Here is a 14,568-nt window from a genome sequence, read left to right as displayed (position 1 = left end):
TTTGGTAAAGTAATATTAAACTTACAAATTACCCTTTACATTTACCACATTTTTTCTCTCTGTGCACCCCCCTGTCAAATTAATATTTGAGGCTAGATTCTACTAGCATGGAATTTGTGCTAATTTGTGCCACCATTTTTAGAATTTGTGCTATGCACCCGAGCCGGCACAAATTCAACAAAAGTCGATTTTTTGAAAAAATGAAAATTTTGTATGGCGACCCCCTCTAAATATGCATGAAATCGTGAACAAAACACAGTTCTATATTCCTCGGAATTTGTGCTGACCGAATAGACCATTTTCAGAATTTGTGCCATTAACTCGAACTGGCACAAATTCATCAAAAATTGATTTTTGTCAAAAATGAACTTTTTGTATGACAACTACTTTTAAACGTGCATAAAGTTGTGCGCAAACCACATTTATTTACTCCCCGGAATTTGTGCTCACAAAATATATCATTTTTACAATTCTCACTATCAACCCGAGCTGGCACAAATTCAGCAAAAATCGATTCTTGTCTAAAATGAACTTTTTGTACGGTGACTACCTCTGAACGTGAATGGAAACGTGAACAAACTACATTTATATAGCCCACGGAATTTGTGCTCACCGAATGTATCATTTTTACAATCCTTACTTTCATCCTGAGCTGGCACAAATTCATCAAAAATTAATTTTTCGAAAAAATGAAAATTTTGTATGGTGACTTTTTGTAAACGTGAATGGAAACGTGAACAAACCACATTTATATAATCCTCGGAATTTGTGCTCACCAAATGTATCATTTTTACAGTCTTTACTTTCATCCTGAGCTGGCACAAATTCATCAAAAATCAATTTTTCGAAAAAATGGAAATTTTGTATGGTGACTTTTTGTAAACGTGAATGGAAACGTGAACAAACCACATTTATATAATCCACGGAATTTGTGCTCACCAAATGTATCATTTTTACAGTCCTTACTTTCATCCTGAGCTGGCACAAATTCGTCAAAAATCGATTTTTTGCAAAAATGAAAATTTTATATGGGAAAAATTTTTAAACGGGATTTTTTGGGGAAAATTTGGACAGGGATTTATTGCTATATTTGTGCTCACAAAAAATATATACTTTTGAATACTTTGGCCCAATAGGTTCGGAGCACAAATTACCCAAAAGTCTTGGGACGATGTTATCTGTTGCCGCTATTCACTCACTTCGTTTTCGTGCATCTCCGCTATTCACTTGGTTCGTTTGCAAGCGACTTACGCATCCTAAGATGCGTCATCGAATACAAATATAACATATGAATGGGGTAGAATAAAAACTACTTCTCGAAAAATGTTTAAACACGAAACCTAAAAAAAACTTTCGATTAAAAGTGAATCAATTTTTTGCGTCCAATTGAAGTGAACCAAAAAAAAAATTGTTCAATAAAAGTTTTTTTTGGTTCACTTTTATTGAACAAAATTTTCTTGATTCACTTCAATTGGACAAAAAAAAATTGATTCACTTTTTATTGAAATTTTTTTTAGGTTTCGTTTTAAAATAGCAATTTTTCGAGAAGTAGTTTTTATTCTACCCCATTCATATGTAGTTTGATTAGAGTTATATTTTGGTATATTTTTGATGTCTACATTTGTCGCCAAATGTTGAAAAGACAAAAAATTATTAATTTTTTTTAATAGAAACTAAATAATTAATTCCACCATAGACAGGTTTCGGAATAATTTCACTGAAAATAAGTGGAATGTTGTTTGTTTTTTTTTTAACTTATGAATAACGCCTATTATTCTCGCTATGTGCTGCAATGTTTATTAAAAACAATATTCCTTCATAGAAATATATTTTACGAGATAAATTAATCGGAAAAGTGTATTAGAATACCGGCCCTGAATCAAAAAATATGATGTAAAATAGAACTTGATGGTCCGCTTGAGAATCAGCATACTAAAACTATTGTTGTTGGCGTTGTAGACAGTATGACATCAATATCACATCGTGGTATCTTTTAGACTCCATAATTCCATAAATGACTGCATGAGTGTGAAAAAGAAATGAAATTATTAGTTAAAAATATTTGAATATTATGAATATGAATTATAAAAAAATGTACATTGTAGTGAAGAAACGCTGTATTAGTAATACTGCATCATTATTTATTTAACATGTAAACTTGATGGCATAAATGTTTCATATAAAACTAAAATAAAATAGTTGTCATACTATGTGAAAATAAAGAATATGCCATTCAAATGATCTATATCAAAGAATCAACCCATAAAATTAAATTAAGTGTGTAATTGGATCTACTTTTTCAGTAATTGATCGACAGGAACAAATTTGCGAGGCATTTAATATCGAAATCCAAATGTAAACACGACGAAATTTCAATCTTTTGACGACAAATGATTATACACATGCGAACATCCGAATTTTGTGAGTCAACTAAAAATGGGTCACTCTTATTATTTAGAGTTGAATTTCTGGATCTGTAAAGATTTTTATGATATTTGGAATCGAAGCAAATTAATTGAAATGCTTTTTATTAAAATTACTCGATGCAGATTGTATGTAAACATTTTCACTTAATGATCGAATAAAATTCTGTACTGGAGAAATGTTCGCCTCAAAGACATGCGTATGCACACATTCATCTTTTCCGTATACTGTTTGGTTTTCACATTTCTCCATAACACATATACCATCTCAAGTTGCAAATAATGAATGCGATCAAGCATTAGCACTCACACATATTAGTGTTTATATATATTGGTTCGCCGCTTAAGTGATTTGCGCAGTTTTACTATTAGTAGTCCCACAAAGACATTGTTATTATTTATAAAACCGTGAAAATAAAAGCTTAACATAAAAAGCGCTTGTAGCTTGAATAAGTTTTTTATGTCGATTCACTGCTGCTGTGTCATCGCAGTACTGGTATTGGTGGTAAAATCACAATACCATCACAGTTCATGGTATATTGGTATTGGAGGTCTTTCACTTAAGGTCGATAGACCACTCTTCTTCGTCAGTATCTAATCAGTATGCTATGTGCTGTGAACAAGAGGGTTTATTCTCATTAAAACACGAGTATTACCTCACGAAAAAAATCGTAGCACGTTTACTATTTTGCAACCAAAATATTCCTATTGCACTGATATTATTAAAAACAAATATTATTTATTAAAGAACTTGATCGATTAAAGACATATGTAGGAAAATCATTACTGAAATCATTACATTGACTATTTATTCAATATTATTGGTATCGAGAGGCAACAGTGATACAAACGTGTGTGGTAGTATTTGTACTCTCTCTTGTAAAATATAGGACAAGAGAAGAGAACTTTTCGTGTGACCTACAAACATTTATCTTCTGAACTCTCTTCGACTCTATTATTTTATAGCGGCGTTGTTATAGCAAATAAGCACAAATCTTACTATGTTCTTATTTTTGTTTCTTTTTAATTTATCTATTTTTACAACGGACATGTGTTTTGTGAATATATTTAGAGTATAATTTAAAACAAGAATTATTGTCGTGAAAAGATTTTTAACTGAAGAGGAATACGATAAATACACGGGATGAAACAATATAGTGATCAAGATATGTGATGTTTTAATAATACAGAAAGCACCAAAAAACCACGTTTAGTGACTTATAAGTGAAAAACCAATACAATAATTTTTCATTACCAAGACTTATTGACATTAAGCAAGTGAAAATTAGTTTTAACCAATTCCAAAAATGGAAAAATAAACCTGGCTATGATAATTATAATGTTGGAGTTGTTGATCTTTGGATAATATTGGATGTAAAAAGTGTCCGAAAATAAAGAGCGTAAGTTAGAATTTGATTTTTGAGTCTGATTTTAAAAACTTTCCCTGAATAAATTTCCATTTCGATGACGTTTGATACAAAATAAATCTGAATCAACTGAATCATAGTCGAGCTGAATATTATATTTGAAAAAAGGAAGTAAAACAATAAAAAAAGTCAATATAAAAAATGTGGATATACGTTTAAATTTCTCAATTTCTTTAGTAATTTAATTGCATGGCATCAAATTCACTTTGTTAACTTCATAGTTGTGTGAGTTGTTTGATGAGTTTTTGCTATGAATAATTATTCCACTGCATTTCTTAATGAAAAATTACTTGAATTTTATTCGTCAGTAGTATTTTCCTACCTATTGTGGTTTTTCTTCTACAACATTTTAGTTGATTCGGTCATTGCTTTAAAATAATTAACTGTAATCCAAAAAAATAATACTACAATTCTATTCCTTCGTGGCATATACAAAGTCAAAAAGATTTCATTTTCATGCCAAATGTTCCTTTCTAGCACAATGATTACTAATAAATATACATATAGCAAAACTTTCGCACAAATTTAAAACAATGGATTCTAACATAGATATATGAAAAAACATTCAGGCCGTATCGCAGCCACCATAATACAACATTTCAATCGTTTCGTAAATAATTTTAATTCAATTTGAAACATAATTTTTTTTAGAGTTGAATCAAAAGAACTATCATAGTTTCTTCAAAATTATTATGAATTTTTGTAAAATATAACACGCACATGTGTAAAATAGTTTAAAAGTAATTCTTCCGTATCGAATTTTTTCGAAATGCAGTGAAGATATGAAATATGAATAAGAATTTCGTTCATAATAAAAACCATTAACATAAAATTACAATATCAAATTAAAAATCTTTTCAATATTAGATATACTTTTACTAAAAGTTTGTTGAATATCATTATTATTCTTCAGCTATAGCACTTCTTCACCAAAGATGGTTTATTAATTATAAAAAATGAATGAAGTATTTAAGTATTTCATCAAATTCAAAATTGTTAGAAAAAACCTTAATTTCTCTATTCAAAAATGCCGAAATTCATTTAGAGTTGATTTTCATATTTTCTGTTGGATCTTTTGTTTCAAAATATTGCCGATTACCTCAAAAGTGTGCAACTGAAATTAAGATTTCTTCCTTGATATTCTTATCTAATTGGTTTGTTTGTGTTATTTTTATTTTTTCTCTTGCTTTTATTAACAAAGCTGATTCCAAGACTCAATCTTTGCATAAACATTCACTATTATCTTCGTAAGTGGTCGAATAAAAATGTGTATTTACATATTCGCTTTGACACTTAAATTAAATAAATATGTCTACTGAACCTTTTCTTTGAATATAATTTAAAGCTAAACAGGTAAAAAATCTACCATAATTTGTAATATGGAATTCCATTTGTTTATTAATGATCAAGACTGAAACGATAATAAATACCAAAATTCGATCACGTAGAAAAATGATTTGGAAAAACCAATTACTCATTGCATCAAAAGCTGATAATAATAGGTTATTCATAATTATAAGACTAAAAATTACAATTGATTTGTCAATAAACACCAACATTAATTAATGCGTCTAAGTATTGTTATTTTACTACAACAACATTTTAAATTGAAATGTATGCTTTTTATTTGGTATTTAGAACAGACAATAGCCATTAAAGTATAATTAACAAATGCGATGAAGTAAAACATCTTTTGAACACTTTTCATGACATAGATTAAATAGTAAGGATTCAACATAAATTAAAGATTAAAATGATTTTAAACACTATAGTCCAGAAATTCCAAATAAATTTTTAGACGTGCTCATAAAAAATATTTGCAGTCAAGTCAGAATTTTACTTAAGAATTACTTGGAATTTCTCGAGAAAATCTAAAAAATATTTAAAAAAATAATTCGTTCCTACGGATGATTTTTTTATATTATTAATCGTATAATACTAAGAAAATTGAAAATATGAAATGTTTGGTGAATTTCAATACGAAGAAACATAATTATAGACCAAGAGCCACTCTAACAAGTAACTTTTTTTTTTGCTTTATGTCAGAAAACTATATTGAACCATGCAGCTAGACATACACTAAACAAATAATTTTACGTCTGTCATTACAGCCACCCCCATCTGCACTATTATTCGCGGATAGAAAACACATCAATTAATAAAGCGAGCTGCATGTTTGATTTTCTGGAATATATTTTTTCTTTGCTCAAAGATTCTTCGATTCGTAATATCAATTTTATTCAAGTCAAAAATATGTTTCAATCATGGCATTATGTACAATGGCTTCACTAAGTTACAAGGTCCAATATTTTTTTTCTATACACATTATTATTGCGTACATTTTGTATTTAGGGAAATGTACTTCGACGTTCAAGAAACTAAAGAAGAGAGAAAATATGGTCTTGGCAAATATGGAAAAAAAATATTTTAAGTAAACCCGTGTCAGAATATCTTGACTGACTGACTGGATGACTATGAAAATTTCTATGGAAATCAATGAACCTTAGTCGGCTTATAGTCAGTCGGATAATTTGGGACAAGATTTGGTTAAAAGATTGTTAAAAACATCGGAATAATTCTCAAGGCTAAAAATTGACTAAGTTGGCAAGCATATATTTACATAAGCGTGTTTTAATGAAAATGTTTTGGTATCGAAAGTACATAAAACAGCATACTTAATCTTATTGAACACAGATATATACTTATTCTGATGAATATACTTCTAAACTTTCACGTTTTTAATTGAAACGTTTTGAAAGCTGCAAAAACATGAATTATAAACAAATAAGAAATTGACACACAAAAGTGCATCTCAATAAATCCTCATCGTAGCGTAGCGTAAAGAACTTATTTCAAGTTTATTACCCAAATTTTTTTTACTTTAATTCTCTTTAGCCTATTATAATGTATAGAGTTTATGTTTTTATTTTCATTTCAAAATCGTTTTATCTGTGTTTTTCTTTCCTTGAAAAACTTTCATAGTTAGTTTCAATGTATGAACGTATACAACAAATATGAAAGAAACAAAAATGAATGCTGAATAAACAAAATCAAATCGGAATAGATACATATGAATAGAAATGAAAACTGATATTTAAATAGGTGATATTTATTATAAAAATATGAGGCATATAAGCATACGTATATATAAACTTATTGCGTACATTTTTTAAAATCGTCTTCTTGTTATATTCATGTTGCTTGCACTTCAGCGTATTGGATTAATTTTGTGTGGAGAAATGTTTGGTATATATGAGTAAGTATTTGTTACGATATGTATATGTGTATGTGTGCGCACGCTACAAATCTAAAATAGCTGTTTACAAGAACCTTGTGCGCCATTGGTTTGATGAAACAGAAAAGAGAAGAGAAAAAGAGTTAATTTTTGTACGTTGGTAATTCATCGCGTAGCAAAAAAGACATGAAAGAGGAACAAAAAATTTTACCGTTACACGCGACCTAGTAACACACTTCCTTGTTTTTCTGTTGCTGCTACGCTGGCGTTGCTATTTATTTCATTTTTCTTTCGTATTTTCTTGAGCACTCGAATCAACGAGTTTGTTCGGTCGGCTTTACAAATAAAATTAAAAATGGGAAAGAAGAAAGATCGAAATGAAAAAAAGTACGGCTTAAGAAGAAGAGAAATGAAACACAAAAACATACATTTTAAAAGCAGTAAAGCCACAAATTCAAGTTTTTATAAGTATGCAAACATTCCGAATCATTTCGGCTCGTGTGGCTGTCGTACCATGAATTATTCTTTATTATGTTTGCTTTTCATCCTCTCTGTAGTAGTATGACTCGTTCTCGTTCTCTCTTGATTTTCTGATAAATACCACCAGAGTGAATACACAATTATTTGATTCGCAGAGTTTTCCCATACGATTAGAAATTTACTTATTCATCTTGCATGTATTTTATATTTGTTGAATTTAATCATATTTATCTATCTACCATCACATATTCCCTAAGGCAGGTCCTTTGATAATTATTTTTAAATTGAATTATGACTTTTAAGGAAATAATGTAAATAAATTGAAAGATTCGGGCTTCTTTCCAAATTGTGATCTTTTATCTCGATAATATTATTTCTAACTATGTTCATTTTTTATACAATTTTTAATCAAAAATGTTTTGTTTTAAAAACTATTAAATTAAAAAATATTACATTTGATTTACTTGAAAATAGCCCATTTATGAAGAAATATATACTATCTTCAATAAATACATAGCATTAGTAAACTTAGACGCATTAATATTATAAACGTCAAAGTAGTTAACTTTCGAAATTCTATGATTTTCTTAGTCAGTAAGTAAAAAATTATATTGAATCAATTCAATAACTTATTAATTATTAACGTAATAAATTATTTTTATATAAAATATGAAGCAATATTTAAAAAATAATTATTTACTTTTATAGTTAGTTGAACAATTAAATTATAAACGTCATCAACGTGCAAACAAATGATTTGATATTAAATAAACCTCCTTGCAATGCATAAATAAATTCAAAACCTTCAAAATGAATTATTGTATGCGTCAACATTCACTCACATACAATATGAATGTCCACTTCACCATAATCAGCAAGGTGCTAACAGCGATGAATATAGTGTGAACGTGAAACGTATAGAAATAACGGATCTCATCAAACTGGCACATAAAAAGCTCTATTGATAATCAAAATTTGGTTACGCATTCAAATCTGATCAAACTCAGGTTTATTCGCATCGGCAGATCGGAACAATGTGGGATTAAGGTTAAAGAAATGTAATATAGCATTCGTCTAAACTAACTTAAATACCAAAAAATGTCAATATTGTTTTGATGGTAAAACTTTAATCAAAAGACAGCAATGCGCGAACGCACATTAACTACGTAATATAAGACAGTTCCAATACATTTGCATTGTACATTGAGTATTTGGTATTGCTAAATTGTGAAATTGACAAAGAACATTTTATTCAGATATGGGCTGTAGTGCTCAGCAGCACAAAGAATTTTTAGGTCAATTCAACGGTTGTCTTCGTTTGTTTTCGACTTCTTCCTACTTAATATTGTGGTTTCGGTTTTTATTTTGGTTTATGGCTCAACTAAAAATTTTGAGACCATTCTTATTTTGTATATTTGGTTTTTTAGTTATTGAAAGAATAACCTGATCAGAGTTTGTAAACTGAAAATATTTGATTCATGCTGATTTTTACTTCGTTACAAAAACATTAATATTACGAATTACATGTCGCTGATGCAGGTGAGATTTTTATAAGAGAGACATAAACAACTAAATCGAAAGATGAGAAAGGAAAAGAAAAAAACAGCACACATAAAAATATCTGCACTGAAAAGAAAACCAGAAATGATTTGAACGCTGCTTATATGCATGTAAAATTAAATAATGATAGCAAGCAGAAAAGACTGTAGTAGTCATAGTAGCAGAAAATAAAACAAGATTCAAGAATGTGTATTTTTTTAGCATGTTAACGGCAAAAGAAAGTGATTATATAGGACACAGAAGAAAAAAACATAAAAACAAAAAAGTGAAACTTTTCTTCACTACATTATGTGGCATGGTTGAAGAAAAAATGGTGTCTTCGATGTCGACTACAAGTTTTGATCATTGTACATTTTTGGCTTAAATCTAGAAAAAGAATGAATGACCTAATTCATTGCTTTATTAACAAAACCAGTGAAATTTGGGAAATAATATTCATAATAATAATAATAATAATAATAGAAATAATAATAATGATAATAGAAAAAATCTGCACCAAACAGCGTTGCTTCGGTACAAATTGGTAATTTTTTTGTTACATTTCATTCAACGAATTTTATTTACAAATTTCCAAAGTACAAACTATGTTTGTCCGAAAATGTTTCATTTGGAAAATTCTAGTATGTCTTATAATATTATTTGCATTTCTTTGGTATTTCAGATTTTACTTTTCTATTCATTGGTATATGTATATATAAATATATTTGCATAATTTTCTAGTTCACAGACATTTCGCTCAGGGAGCTTCTCCGGAGAAGAATTTAATTAAGATTAAATTAATGCAACGTTACACACATTTAAAATAATTCATCAACACATTGTCTGAATTAAGAAGTATATGGATTTTAAGAAAACACTATAGAGAAAAATGAAAATTTAAAAATGAAGCTGTACAGTTTATCAGCATCGAATATGACCACGCAAAAAACTGATACACACGTGAACAACTTATTAAACTCTTGCTGGCCGTCAATCAGTTCAAATCGGTCTGTATGTCAGCCAGATCAATTTTTATTGGATGATCATAAATTGATGCTTGAAGAGCATGACATTGAAATGGATTCACTTCAATATGATTCTGATGCGGAAAAGGGTGGTGTTGATGTTTTTGACAGTCTAATATTAAGCAATCAATCATTGAACACAGAATTAGCCGAATTAAAACCATTACCACCATTCACTGGCTACACTGGTCACTTATCGATAAATGGGATATCCGGTCATCATTATCATGCAATTGCTCATCGGCATATTTCGTCCGAAGAAAATAATAACTTTTTGGTAAGTTTATGAAAAAGCAAATGAGATTGTTTATATTATTCTTTACTCAAATTCTCTAGACAACAAACTTAAACCAATCGTCTTCATTTTCGAGTCGTCCACTCTCAGCGAAGCCTATTGTTGGTATTGACGATCCCGTGGGAATTGGGCGCATTCTTGAAGAACAAAATATAGTTTCATCGTCAACATGTTTGCCAGACAGTGCATTATATCCTGAAACTACAAGTGATAACAATACAACATGTTATCAAGATGTTAAATTGTTTTCTGATAGTGGTATCGAGAACAAAATGTGCTCATCAATGGCCGATAGTTGCGCAATGACAATTCCATGCCCTGACTCAATATCAAGTGTTCGAATCTATGCCGATTCAAAAGAACAAGCTGTAGAATTTGTAGACATGTCCTCTATTGATGATATTGCAGCAATTATTGGCTCAGCTATTGCCGATACAACCGTACCAAATCAAACAGAAGAGCGAGATGGTGCAGATAGTAGAGACTCTTGGATGGATTTAGATGCATGGATAGATGGAAATTGCGTACCGAGTGTATCACAACAGGAATCTCTCAATGAATTTATTTTACCAAATTCGCCGGTACTCACGTCAAGTGAACCACCGACATCAACACTACATAACCTACTTACACAAAATAACTATATGCCGTTGCTTCAAAGCCGTCTTCAAAATGGGCCTCCACTTAAGAACGAAACACCGTCGTCCACTTCATACGGCAATGATTCAATAACAACAACGAATAGTCCTCCTGACTCTGTAGTTTCCACCACTGATAATTTGATTACAAATGGAAGTGGTAGATGCATGTCATCATCACTGCATCCACACCAACCCCAAGTAAGTTTAATATGTTTTGATACAAATCACTACTGACAAATTTGTAACAAGAAAATATTAAGTCAGAGACAATATTAACATTTCCGTTTTTCGGGAATTAAATTAAAATTTGATATGCTTACCTTAAATACTCGCAAAATAGTATTATTATATTTCAGAATATAGGAAACGTTAGAAATCGTAAAAGTACAAATATTACATAGGAAAGTATTTTTATTTAAAATTAATTGCAGATTCACAAATATCCATTAATGTGTCACTTGCAACAGTTATTATTTTTTCAATTTAAGTTCATTGGCACAAATCCATTGAACAAAAAACCAGAATTTTAATTTATCATTTGATTGATTTCATTTGAACCTATTTTTTTCCAATGTATTCGATAAAATTAAACACATTTGGTTGTTAGAAAAGTCTTCTAAAAAGTTAAAAAATTGTTGACTCAGTAATATTTCTATGCTAAAAGTGTGTAAAAATTGAAAAACAAGTTCTATTCCAATCAGAATGAATTGACTAAATTAAAAAATTTCAAACCGAAACAATTTCCGGGAGAGTTTGTGAAAGAGGGAGGTAAAAACATTCCTCTCTCGCATCTTTGCTGTCTGGTGTAATTCGAACTGAAAAATGGCTCTCTATCTATTTAATAATTCAATGTTGTCGCTCATCCTTATATACAGAGTGGTGAATCAAATTTAACCTATAAATAGCTAACTCTAATCCCTTGACTTGATATTGGAATATCATAATTACAAATTAATTATTATTTTGAAGTTTCTTTTCTAGTTATTAATAGAACTCGTGTCTTTGTGTCTTCACAACAGATTGAATGAACAAATCATTGTTGTAACAAAATAGAAATGTACCATATGACGGCCTAAGAAGAAAACAATAACATACAGAATATTCTGCAAAAAGACGAATACAAATTTATGTGAGCAAAAACCAAATATACAAACAGACAGCGCAAAAGTAAAACAGCCTACTTACATGTGTTTCTTATGTAAGTAGGCTGTTTTACCTGTGCGCTGTCTGTTTGTATATTTGGTTTTTGCTCACATAAATTTGTATTCGTCTTTTTGCAGAATATTCTGTATGTTATTGTTTTCTTCTTAGGCCGTCATATATAATAGGTGGTACAAATAATTTATGTTTTGTTGCTTCCTTACTGCATTAGTTTGTGAATGTTCTGTTATATTAAAATAAAAAAAAACCGCAAAATTCACCGTGAATGATTCCAATTATATTAAAATCACACTCGAAAATGAGCTCATTTGATTGTATCAATAAATACTAAAAACTTATGCGATGCATCACTTTATTGACAAAGTTGAAATATTTTCATCGAAGGTTGTATCGATTTCGAATGAAACAATCAATGCGTTCATAAAGAGTGAAACTGTCTAAAACTACAACATAATTTTGTTTCAGACAATCAGTGAAAATAGAACAAATCGCAATATTTATAACAACAAAAATACATTCCATTAACAAAACTCAATTACAAATTATAGAATAACAAAGTAATATTTAGAAATGAAGAACGATGCGATTTTCACTGTGACGTACTATAAACCGGCAATTTGACTGAGAACAAGCGGCATATAGATTCATTTCACAATTGTTTGAAATGCCGACGCAATGTCTTTTCTTATTCGTGCACAATCGTAGCACACACATACAGTGAAAGAGAGTTAGTAACATAGAAACACCAAAACCATTCATAGGAAGTTTGACAATCGTTGTGTGGATAAAACTGATTCTCAGTACTTTTTTTCAACTTTTGGACTTTTGAATTTCTTCTATAGATTCCAAATGTAAATTCACAATTAAAATGTTAATACACTAAAAATAGGCATTCCGTTAATTTGAGGTTCGAATACATGTAAGAAAGGTGGTCTTCGTTTGTTTCCCTTGAGGTCTAGGGGGTTCCGACTTATACGAATGTTGCATTTGCGAGCGAATGTTTCATGCATATTTTGCGAATGGAAGCAAATGATCACGCATACAAATTAAACACAGGAATGTTTATGTACAAATCACGACAATATGTCGCATCTCGCAAACAGTATGCGGCATTCGCGAATGGCTTCGAATGAAATATACGAATTTTCATAGATGTTGATGCGAATGAATATACTTTGTTTCGTATATTTTACGTATGAATAGGGAACATTTATATTTTGCGAATAAACTACCATTCACGAATAGTGAAAAGCCCCTATTATAGTTATTGTACCGCTCTCAAACTTGGCATAGAACTGCATGAGCGATGGACCTATTTAGCCATAAAAGAGATGATGAAATTTCTTCAACGGTTTCCTTCAAAATGCCAAATTCTTACTCTTTTTTGTCCACAGTAGTAATCATATAAAAATATCACTCGGAATATACTTGTATATTTATTGACTTTTGATAAACTAAATTAATGTAACCACTTGGTAAATATTTTATTTATTACATGAATAAACAGCAGCAAAATGAGTGGTTCAACAGCATGCAAAATACCTCGAAAGTAAAGCGGCGCATAAAACAACAGGTGATATTTTGCTTATTAATAAAAAATATTATAGCCTATAAATAAATATAATAGTATTTGTTCTAGAAGTGTTAAGTTGTTAAACTTATCGATATATTTTCTACAATTAAAACAAAACAGATTCAAGACAATAATTTAAATTATGAAATTAATGCTCTAGAATAGAAAACAGCATATTGAATAGTCGCAAAACAAAGGGAAAATAGATGCTGCTAAATGTGAAATGTAGTTGATTACAAAAAGCTATGGATAGTAGGATATATATATTTATTTGTTCATTGATTTTGGAGAAAACCAGAAAAAATAGAGAGTTCGGGTTTTCGGCATTCGATATGGCTAGAAAAACCCCCCAGAAGTTTTTTTTATTTTCCCCATTTAATTTTTTTTATTCATGGCCTCTTTTTTGGATTTCACTTTGAAAAATATTTCGATTCCTCTCACCATTTATTGAGTAAACAACAAGTGGATTGATATTTTTCCATAACTTCATTTAATTGGATAAAAGATGGAATAAATGAGTTTTACTCCAGTGTTAATTTGATTATTTTGGATCTAGACGAGACTTGTTGAAAAAAATTGCAGTCACCTGAGGTACCAAATTGTTTTTGATTCCTTAACCCTCTAACTGGTAAGACCATCTCAAGACGGTTGGCCATTTTTGGCAATAAAATTTAAATGTGAAAAAAAGTTTGTTCAAATGATCAAAGAACGTCTTTAGAATACCCATTTTTACATTTCGTTCCTTTGAACGAATGCAATCTGATCACTC

At 29.8% G+C, this 14,568-nt stretch overlaps 1 protein-coding gene across 1 annotated transcript; it reads left to right on the top strand.

The window, feature by feature from the left end:
- Positions 1-3,042: 3,042 nt before the first annotated feature.
- Positions 3,043-13,844, top strand: LOC116337704 (ichor-like). Its single transcript, XM_031762486.1, has 4 exons — positions 3,043-3,823; positions 9,846-10,406; positions 10,466-11,263; positions 13,734-13,844. The coding sequence occupies exons 2-4, from the start codon at positions 10,008-10,010 to the stop codon at positions 13,842-13,844; spliced, it is 1,308 nt and encodes a 435-aa protein (XP_031618346.1). The 5' UTR covers positions 3,043-3,823; positions 9,846-10,007.
- Positions 13,845-14,568: the final 724 nt, after the last annotated feature.

Source organism: Contarinia nasturtii, unplaced genomic scaffold, assembly GCF_009176525.2.
Source record: "Contarinia nasturtii isolate CC-2019 unplaced genomic scaffold, AAFC_CNas_1.1 Cnas_scaffold_78, whole genome shotgun sequence".
Taxonomy (NCBI): Eukaryota; Metazoa; Arthropoda; class Insecta; order Diptera; family Cecidomyiidae; genus Contarinia; species Contarinia nasturtii.
Note: the sequence above shows the minus strand (reverse complement) of the source record. Positions and strands in the feature narration are given on the sequence as shown.